Consider the following 11097-nt stretch of genomic DNA (forward strand, 5'->3'; position numbering starts at 1 on the left):
AAATGATCAACGATCCAAAGAAGTTCATTACTCGATTGGAGAAATGGTAAGTGTAGATATACGGTCATACCAGTGGCGTGCCGTCATTGGAAGCGATGGAAGCGCTGCTTCCACCTTCCAATGACCTTCCCTTGTATCTTATAAAATATAAATTTTCATATTTTAACGTACTTTGAATTAATTAAAATTAATATTTTATTATAACTGCATTATGTATCTTATTACAAATTTCTATACTACATGTGAAAAAAAGATAAGATTTCTATTGTATATTCGAATAATTCAGTGGCGGAAGGAATGTCGAAACCGGGTCAGTTTGCAATCAGCCAGATTATATAGACTTTGACACATGCGATTTACAGAGCACCAACCTCACCCGGTTTAGCTGGTAGAAGCGACACGCGTAAAGCGTCCAATTTTATATCCCGGACCGGTTCTGAGCTGTTAGCCGCCTGCTAGATATTCGGCCACCCTTGCCCGATTATGTGAATCATGAGCAGACTAGATCAACGGCGGGCAATCCCCGGCCCGCGGGCCAGCTACGGCTCGCGAGATCTTTAATAGATTATTAAATTGGAAAAATAACTAATTAATAGTTATTTTTCTAATTCTTTGTAATTTTCGAAAACGATAAATAAAAAAGTTAATTACTACATTTATTTCTCTTATTTCGTATTTGCAGACTAAAAAAATTACAAGTTACAAGAAGGCTTCAATTAACTACTACGGCCCGCGGAAAAAACGTAAAATTTATTCTGGCCCATGTTATAATAAAGGTTGCCCACCCTAGACTAGATTTATAACTTAAAAACATGCCAGTAAACTCCTATCGGTTGGGTTATGATAGTTCTGTATAGTTGACAGTTTTAAAAAAATCCATTAAAATATTTGATATATTTATTCTGCGTTTATTCCGCTCTCCCATCTTACATTACTTACGAATTTCAATGTTAAACTAGTAATATTACGATTTAGTATGTCCCATCTGTAAGGGAATGCAGAAAAAACGCGTGTAATTCTTGTACAATGTTAAAAAATTAACTGTTACTTTGGCATCATCATTTACAACCAAATTTAATGAATGAAACGACAAGGTACAAAAAAGCTCCACAATTTATTTTCCTTAAATTTACGATTTAAGTATCCGTTGTCGTAAGAATTTGTCTTTCCGCTGTTTTCCCAAGACTACAGATATTCAAGTACAAAGTAACTGGTTTCGACTTATTTCTACTAAGAAGTAGTTAAATAATTAAGAGATTATTTATGTCCCCATTCCCTAAAGCCCTGTTGAAAGAGCCAGAATTTTACTTAAACAAAAGCTTAACGGAACCAATCACTCGCTCAGTACAGTGGGGAACTGATTTCCGTGTACACCTGGTATTAAAACGAATTAGTTAGAAAACAAATGACTATTAAGTTTAACATATTTAGATTTTTACAGCTACGGTGAGAAACGTTTAAAATTTACAACAGCCCTGTGGCGTCCTTTGAGATATACTAGTGATGCGACAAAAGAGGCATTTGACATTGACCGGTATCGGCACCCTCGGGATTTGGCACACGCACACACTACACACCTACCTGGACCGTCTCTGATTCCATCCATTAGCTACTCGTATCGAGCTATTTGACTAAGTGGATTGTTTTAAAATTTAAAAAGTAAAGAATATTTTATGTTATTTTTATGTACGTTTCTTTACAAAGCTATATTTTAATTATATATTTTTTTAAAAGTATATTAATACAATTGAACAATATATTGTACCAGGTATGTATATCCATCGCACATTTTATTTCACCGAGTAAGTTTTTATAATTTATTTTTAATTTTAGCCCTTATATCGTGGCTAGCGATTCGGAATGTAATTGTGATATTAAAAATACTTTTAGAGAAGTCTACAGTTTTTACTGGCTTATCGAACAAATGAATACGAATGGACCCTAGACCAGTGATTCTTAACAGGGGGCCGCGGCCCCTGGGGGTCCATAAGAAGTTTGCCGGGGGCCGCCAAATTATGCAAAATTTCCTTCAGAATATAATAAAAAGAAAATTGATGTATAACCGAATATCGTATTGAAAAGTGAAATAAGAAAGATAAAGTTTTCCTATTTAGTTTTTATTTATTTATTTTTTATTTCTTCCTACATACAACTTTGTTAGTACAGAAGAAATAAATGCAAATATGCTACTTACACCGCAGTATTTACTTCTTTTATTCCAAAGTAATTCTAAGAAACTATTAATGCTTGGAATTTTAAAAATAATTATGCAAAAATAGTAGGCTTAGTAGTAGGGTTGGAAAATTTAAATATTTTTGCAAAAGTTATGCAAAATCTTTACGACAAGTTGTGGGTGTTTTAGTTTAGTTTTAGCATCAGCTTTGGATCTAATAATAGTGCATTTCTTTCTTGTATTGTGTGTTTAGTTTTAATTATTTATAATTAACACACAAAAATGAGCAAAAAACAGAAAGGAACATTAGAAAATTTTTTTAATGTAAGTAATCACGGACCGGGACCCTCAAAAAAAAATATAGTGAAGAAAATACTAGTGAAAGTTCTGATGATGATACAGTGAAAAACGCAACGGAAAAAAAACCACAAGTCCTAAACTAAAGGTATAAAATTAAGTAACATTAAAATTAGAAAACAAGATCGTGATTATATCAAATATGGGTTCGTAAGAAGTTCAAGGAATTACAAAATCACAAGAAATCTCGTTAAATTATTTTCGAATATTTTTTGTTCTTTCTATAAATTTTTAATTGTTTATTTTATTTTTTGTTAAAAATAAATGAGTTTTTATGTTTAATTGTGAAGTTTGAATGTTATTTAAATAGATAATGAAATAATAAAGTTATGATTTACATTGATTTTATAAAAAAATCAATTTATTATAGATAAATTATCAAATATAAATTATTATTAAAAAAAATGAGGGTCACAAAAAATTATGAAATATTTGGTGGGCTGCGAGTATAAAAAGGTTAAGAACCACTGCCCTAGACCATCACTGGCGCAATTAACTGATTGCCCCTGGAAGTCGGCTTTTTACAGAAACACAGCTTCCCTGTCATCAAATGTCACGGCACGCCACTGAGCCATACTCTGTTGTGTCTGATTTAGGATTTCAAAGATTACTAAAAAATCGTTCCTCATTACAATATTCCCAACAAAAAATATGTTTCTGAAAATATCACCCCTGATATATTTCAAAAAGTTCAGTCAAAAATTCAGAAAGCTGTTGATGATGCAAAATATATTTCTTTAACTGCTGATATTTGTACAGCAACTACAAATAATTCTCCATTTTTAAATGTAACAGCTCCACTGGTTGAAGGATGATTTTCAGCGAGAAAGAGGTGTTTTGCGAATTATTACCTTTGAAGGTTCCCACAAGCTACACCAGTGGTTCCCAACCGGTGTTCCGTAAATACTAGTGAAAGTTCCGTATAATACTACAATGTTACAAGTGTTCCGCAGACTCCCAAGTGTTCCGCAGATTTAGTTGCAAATCGGAAAGTGTACAATCGTATTCGAGCCGCCGAATATCAAAAAATTAAAATCATAAAATTTTTATAAACTTAAATATATAAGTACGACTCGTACTTATGGAGTGTACTACTGTTTCGAATAAGATAAAGGCAATGATAAAAACTGAATAAAATATGTAAAAAACATCAGGCACAAGTTTCCCATTAAAGTTATTTAGGTATATTTTTTCCTGTCTTAGAACTTGGCGTTAATAATATGAGTAGAGATATTGAATTATAACTGCTCAATTCTAATAAAATAACTGATGACAAGCTTATGTATTTCATATTAACTTAAGTAAATGTTCCGCTAAAGAAAATTGCTCACAAAAGTGTTCCGCATCGTAGAAAAGGTTGGGAACCACTGAGCTACACGAATCAGTGAACAGATAAACATTGTTCTTGAACTGTATAAGTTGAAAAGTGAGAAGATATTCTTAGTACTGAGAGATTTTGAAACAAATATGGTAGCTGGAATCAGGAATTGAAACTTAGAGGCATTATCATGCTTTACACATACACTGCAGCTGACACTAAACGAATGCAAATTTTCTCAACAAGATGTGAAAACTATAATCACAGTTAATAGAAATATTGTCACACATTTTAATCGTTCTGCTGTAGCTATAAGCAAATTGGAAGATTTGCAAGACAAGTTAGGTTTGCAGAAACACAAATTAATTCAAGATGTTTCTACTCGCTGGAATTCTACATACTACATGTTGCAAAAAACTTGGAACAGCAAAAAGTCCTTGTCACGTATGATATAGATAATAAAATTTCCACGTTGAGCACATATCAGTGATCTCTCGTTGAAAAAAATTGTTCTACTTTTAAAACCACTCGAAGAAATTATTGTGGAAGCCAGCAACCGAGAAACCACCTCATCTTCAATAAATCACGCGATAGAGACTCTGAAATTATTCTTATCATCAAAAGCAAAGGGCATTAGTTCCTTTAGTGGCATTAATACCACAATAGGACTAGAAAATTCAATTTAAAAAAATTTCAGCATATATAGAAAACAAGTCTTGTCATCTTTATTAGATTCAAGATTCAAAATAAAATTTCAAAAAAAATAAAAAAAAGATATGGTAGAGGAAATAAAAGGATGGACAATCGATAGCTTAGATAATGTTGATAATTCAAAATCTCAAGAAGAATTAAATCCTGAAGCTTCCATTTATGGAGATGATCAAGATGGAGGAGAATCTCTAAGTTTTTCTAATTTATTTGATGAATTAGCTTCTGGTAAACGAAAAAAATGAATAAGAGCATGTTTTTAAAAAGGAAGAAAAAACGAAACAAACGAACAAACGTTTCGATCAAGAATTAGAAAAATATTTACATTTACCTCTTACACAAAGACATAGTGACCTATTCTTGTGGTGAAGTTCAAAAGAATTTTTCCCTAATTTTAGCAAAATAGCTATGAAATATCTAAGTGCCCCAGCATCTTCCATTGAAAGTGAAAGAATTTCCAGCACTGGAGGTAACATTTACGAGCCGACAAGAACTAGGCTATGCCCTGAAAATGATGGAATTTTCATGTTTTTGCATCACAATTTAAAGGTTTTAAAGTTTGAATATTAAATTTTTATTGGTTTTATATATTTAAAGTTTAAGCTTTAAATAAAAGAGATAGCTTTGAATAGGTTATATTATACCTTATAATATGTATTGATAAAAGAAATAATTTAACTTAAAAATTTTTTAATATTCAGTTTGTTATGTGATATATAATAAACATATAACAGAAATTTATTATTTTTTATTACTAACCTTATACGTGACATTCTAACAAAAATATTAAAATGCAAAATTGGCCGATTATTCAAACCGATTAATCGGAGAAATGGCCGATTATGGCCGATTACCTATTACTTACCGATTAATCGGTGCATCCTTAGTTTTAACTGCTTAGCACCATGAAATAAAAAGAATGTATACAGACCCGTGTTCTTTTTATTTTTCTTTCTTTCTCTACGTTCCTGACGTTCAAGGACCTTTTTCCGGAAAAGATCAGGAGATCGAGGTCTAATACACGAAGACTTGGGAAGATTTTTAGTAGGAAAAGCTCCGATTTTCAAATGCGTCTTACTCGGTAAACCTTCGGCATAAGTTTTATGAGCTTCGAATTGTTTGTTCTCAGTGGTTTCCAAACTTTCTATCTCCGCCCCTCTTTTTTTTTAAAAAAAAAAAATGTCGTCCCTTTTCAATTTTCGTAACAATCTAATTTCATAAATACTGTCCTTATAATTTATTTAATGGCCTACAAAATAATATACCTTATTAAATAAACTATATTGTTCGCCGGCTCGACTCTTGTCCAGAAGTTTCGGCAAGTATGGATGGATTTTTAGCATTCGTACCCGAGTCGTTCGGACAAGGGTTGTGAATTAGGGAAAACCGTTTTGCTGATTCATTTTTTCGACATCGATTTGATTTTTTTTTGTTTTGTTTGTAATAAAAAAATGTTAATTTGGTAAAAGCCGCACGCCCTCTTGCAATAGTCTCGCACTCCACAATTGGAAAACACTGATCTAACTCATTTCAGGGAAAATTTCCGAAATATCTGGTCTCGACTTTCATCTAACTCTGTTCTCGAGATTAAGGAAAGTGAGATAGAGACAAATTCCCACTGTCGTTCGTCTAAGACTCTAAGTCTACAATTTTTTTTTCAAATTGCAGCCCAATAAATAAAAATAAACCTAAGCAAAAAATGTGATCAGAATATGCATTTGAATGTCCTCACATTATACTTTAATGGAAAACAAGAAAGAAAACAAATGATATTTTATTTCAACAAAATTTTAATTTCAAAATTTAATTTTTATCTTTACTTAAATTTTCCCATGAGTTGGGTTAGAATCCAACTCACCTAATCTATAGCCATTCCTTCGGGAATTTCGAGGGAAGATAAATTATCTCCATGTGATACGTGTGTATCTTCATCTTCAACTTCCGAATCTTCAAATTCAACAATGTCGTTTAAATATTCTTCCTCGTCATCATTCATGGCGTCACCACCATTTAAGTCATCTTCAATTCGAGCTTCATTTATGTCTTCATTAGAAGTTTTGGTTAACAGAAACGATTCGAGTTTAGAGAATAATTTATTTCGAGTATTTCTGCAAGGTACATTTTCCAATAATCTCGAAAACGATTCTGTAATAAATTACATTTAAAATATACGAAACGGAAAATGGTGTTTGTGCAATGTACATTTTTACCAAGAGTAAAAAACGTGCAGTAATTCGAAGGCTTCTCTTGCATTTCGAACGCTTGTACGGCCATTGGAAAAATCACATAATCGTAGATGCATACAGATCCGGTGAAGTTCCAAAAGGAATTGCACCACATAAGCAAAATAGTCTTTAAAAACAGTTTTAAAATACGTTAAATCGAGAAGTATAATGTTAGCAAATGTACGTCATTTATTTTTATAGACAGTTGGGCTTTTAATACCAACTGTTCATATACAAGAGCAATACATCTAGGGCATCCGGGTTCGAATTCAGATAGACTAGTATTCACGAATGGTTGATCCAATGTTATTGACGGCAGGATGGCCGCGCGGTTAAGGTAACACCCTACCGCTCGGGAAGACCTGGAATCGAATCCGGACAGATCAAAAAATACCCAAAAAATTTTTCGGGGGTGGTTCGACCGGATGTCGTCCCATTGTGGCCTTGGCCGAACCCATAATGGACTTGCTAAATGAGGCCCTCTTAGTGCCAACAAGGCGGAAAGAGTAAAAAGAAAAAGACCCAATGTTATTGAGTGTTTATGGGTTTCGGGTTCCCAATATGTACTTGGCTGAGCCCATAGTAGATATGACAAAAGACTCTCTTAACATCCGCAAGGCAGAGAAGGGAAACAGTCTCACGTATTTTTTATTCCTACATAATGAAATTCAGTATATCAAAGTATATAGTCTATACATACTCTGGTATGTGTCTTCTTACCTTAAAAAGCCAATATACAGGAAAATAATAAATGATATTCTTCACCCAAAACTCGAAAGTGGCAAAAAAAGCGAAGATAATCCAATATTTTAGCCACACTTTGTACTCTTCTATCTTATCTCCTTGCATGCAGCATATTCTGAAATTAAATAAACGTTAAATCCAAATGCGATTTAACAAATTTAGTAGAATAACTTGCAAAATTTACGTGGAATAGGCGGGATACACAAACACAATCGAGTTGCTCATGAGATCCGGGGCATACCCTTTAATAAGATATACTACTATAAACACGTAGAGAGCTAAAAAAAATTTGTTAATTTGTATTTTTTGAAAATCTCCAATTAAGTATGAAACAAAACGTTACCAATAGCAAAAATCTTTCGAGGAACTCCTGTAAATTGTTCTCCCTTTTTAGCTATATTAGCGATTATTCCAGGTTCTCTTAGGTAACTGTTAAACTTCTCAAACAGCGAAGTCATTTTTTGGCTCGTTTACAACAGACAATGCACTTTAGTTGTAATAATATGATATACAACAATAAGACAAATTCAATGTTATGATAACAAATTAGTATTTATAGTCTAGGTTTTTGGAAAATAATTTAATTCCTTCGATTTGTTTTTTAAATATAAACATGAGACCACAGCATTAAGTTTATACGGTTAACCATTAATTTCTGAGTAATTATAATAATAATTGCGATTAAATTAAATTTTTCACGCAAAAGAAAATTGTTAAAATGAACAGAAGTTTTAATTCATGATAATTAAAAATTTATAGCATAATAAATGCTTAAAATTTACAGCAAGTCATGATTAAAGGCAGTAATGTGTGGGAGTACGTTTGTTGTTTACAGTAACAAGTTTCGTAATGGAATTCTCAAGTTAGTTGATATTAAAGAGCTGGCCCGTACTTTCGAATTATTTAAACTGGATAGTTTATACTCATTTTCTACTAAACTTTATCAAATTTAACAGAAAAATTAATACAATTCATATTTGAGCAGACAATGTACAGAACACGACGGATTCATTCAATCAGTGGGCGATGAATCTGGAGACGCATGCAGAACAAAACGTGACAACACGACAGACATTTTTGGGAAACACTAGCCGTGCATGGATAAGATTATCTTACTGGAAAATGAATGTTGCAGCTATGCCATGAAAAATAACACGAAGTTACAGGATTTCGTGGGCATATTACTGCGCTGTCAATGTCCGTTGCATCACTACTAGGGCTGACTGACTATCATGAGAGAAAGCTCCACAAAACAGTATGCCAGCAATGGGAGCAGTGTGCCACTCAACAGTACAACAGGATTGCAGCAATCATCAGTAATCTTCCATACACTAATACGATGATTCTTCATTCCCAAATGGAACAGAGATTTGTCACTAAAGACATACACTGCCAGTTTGTAGCAGCCCATGTTCCTCTAACATGGCACCACTGCAATTAAAGCCGACGATGGTGGAATGCTAATGGTAAAACTTGTAGACGAATTTGTCTTTGCATCTGCTAGTCTCTTGCCAATGATAAAACGAGAGACAGATTCTGTAGCAAGGTTTCCATCTATGTACGGATGGTGAAAATTGCAGTTGTTTGTTTTTGTTTGTCTCACAATCAGTTGATCATCTCTCCTAGTGGTATGTTTGGGACATCATGTATACTTTGCTCCTAACACGCCCCAAAATCTGGTCAGAACAGAACAGTTCAAATGGTGGAAAATTTGGTGAAACAGCCACCAACTTCTCAGTCCGATGATATGACCTTTCTCAAACTGTCAGTTGTGCTTAATATGTTTGAATGCATCATACAGGCATGCCTGATATTCAAAGACCTCCAAATAGGTACTCCCTGTACTACATTATACCTGTTCAGAATATTCACCATATTTTGAATGCAGTAAGCCTTTTTATATGATAACAATTTTAAGACACTCTAGTGACATTACAATTGTGGTATGATTGCATGCCAGATAAATATTTACAAACTTGTGAGACAGTTGTATGTGGAATTTTGCAATCTGGGTGCCTAACTTTTATCAGTGAGTGTATAATTATGTTTTTTAGATAATATAATAAGTTATAAAACCTAACGAGCAATTCTTTATTGTGACATTAAAAATTACAGCTTGGCATTGTGACAATCATATTTTTATTCTATTTAATTTAAAATACATACCATCCACCTCAAATTAGTTGTGTCTTGCCCCTGTACATAATACTTTTCCTGTTAGCAATAGTGTCGTGCTTTTGTGGGAAATTTTTTAATTAATGACTTCCGGTTTGCATCGAAAGTTCTTATATAGTTAATTGAGGCCTACTGCTCCTAAAGTTTCCATATAAGATCTTTTCTTTCATCTATCTATCTTCACTCTGGAGATTAAGGAAAGATGGACGACAGTGGGAATTTATAGGTCTACAATTTTTTCAAATTGCAGCCCAATTATCTTCTTTCAATAATTAATTAAGTAAGGAACACAAAAATAACTGATCTTAACTGAATGAAAATATGAATTCCATTTTCACTTGTAGTAAGCTATTTGTATAGCATTAAAAAATTAATTTTCTGCTCTGCAGACATTAAAAGGGCAAATAATCATTAACTTCTACCAAATGGACCAAATACAGAGTATAGTCTCTTATAGAAAATATTATAAGATGGCTGCCAGTCTAACAAAAAAGTTTCAAATCCTTTACAAAGTACCAAAAATATTTACAACTTATTTCTGATCATCTACCAACAGAACACAGATTATTCTTTTGTTTTATTCTAGAGTAAATTATAAATTAATGTTAAAACTGAATTTAAAGAATTATTTAGGTGTAACAAACTGATAATCATGAGTTCTGGTATGAAATGAAATTAATACTATTCATTATGATGATCGTATAACAAATTTTGTTTGATGTGAAATCCGTCTTGAAAAGGAAAAAACAATATCCAGTTCTTATCATAAAAAATTGAATCTGAATCAGCTATAATTCTGAATCCCTTATAGTTAATAAAATTAATTGCAAAAAATTCTGGTTATTTTACTTATTTTTTATATCTATAAGCTTACTGATTAAGTATATTTATTGACAAACAGTATTGATAGATTTTTATTCAGTTGAAAATAAAACTGCTTGCAAGGACTCAATTGCACATTGCAAACATACAAGGTATCAATTTTATCTCGTTCTATTTAATTTATTAATTTTACTATTTGTATTTGTTCTTGTTTCCACTATAAAAAATTTTTTCATTTAACATGAAATGCTGAATTTTTAACAAACAGAAAAAATCGAATAAAACATTCATATTAAAATTCTGTATTTGACTCACTTTTAATTAAAATTATTTTGGACAACAAATGAAATGATATTTATTGATGAACAGAGATAGATGATTCAAATTTATGTATTAAAAATAATAATAATACTGATAAGCTTATTTTCTTTATTCAGTACTAAGAAGGAGAAATTATACAACAATGGCATTGGAAAATATATTAAATAATGCCAGTTCTACATAAATTTTGAAATTTATATATATTTATATACACATTATATATAAAATTTTGCAATTTTAAAAATGATTTATAC

At 32.0% G+C, this 11097-nt stretch overlaps 1 protein-coding gene across 2 annotated transcripts; it reads right to left on the minus strand.

The window, feature by feature from the left end:
- Window positions 1–6379: 6379 nt before the first annotated feature.
- Window positions 6380–8079, minus strand: LOC136985938 (receptor expression-enhancing protein 5-like). 2 transcript variants are annotated; one of them, XM_067283352.1, is made up of 5 exons: window positions 7869–8079; window positions 7710–7767; window positions 7502–7640; window positions 6767–6908; window positions 6380–6701 (listed from the first exon to the last, which is right to left on the minus strand). In XM_067283352.1, the coding sequence occupies exons 1-5, from the start codon at window positions 7981–7983 to the stop codon at window positions 6415–6417; spliced, it is 741 nt and encodes a 246-aa protein (XP_067139453.1). In that variant the 5' UTR covers window positions 7984–8079; the 3' UTR covers window positions 6380–6414. The 2 variants fall into 2 exon arrangements, with proteins under 2 accessions (XP_067139453.1, XP_067139452.1); XM_067283351.1 differs by having other exon boundaries at window positions 7710–7803; window positions 7869–8075.
- Window positions 8080–11097: the final 3018 nt, after the last annotated feature.

The sequence above is a fragment of the Centruroides vittatus genome, unplaced genomic scaffold (genome assembly GCF_030686945.1).
Source record: "Centruroides vittatus isolate TY-2023 unplaced genomic scaffold, ASM3068694v2 contig_983, whole genome shotgun sequence".
Lineage (NCBI taxonomy): Eukaryota > Metazoa > Arthropoda > Arachnida > Scorpiones > Buthidae > Centruroides > Centruroides vittatus.

Bases quoted from the DNA above. Each gene is read 5' to 3' on its own strand.
- LOC136985938 (XM_067283351.1), bottom strand. From the start codon at position 7,983: ATGACTTCGCTGTTTGAGAAGTTTAACAGTTACCTAAGAGAACCTGGA. The intron at 7,804-7,868 runs GTAACGTTTTGT...AATTTTTTTTAG, and splicing joins TCGAAAGATTTTTGCTATTG to CTCTCTACGTGTTTATAGTA. The intron at 6,702-6,766 runs GTAAAAATGTAC...AATTTATTACAG, and splicing joins CTGCACGTTTTTTACTCTTG to AATCGTTTTCGAGATTATTG.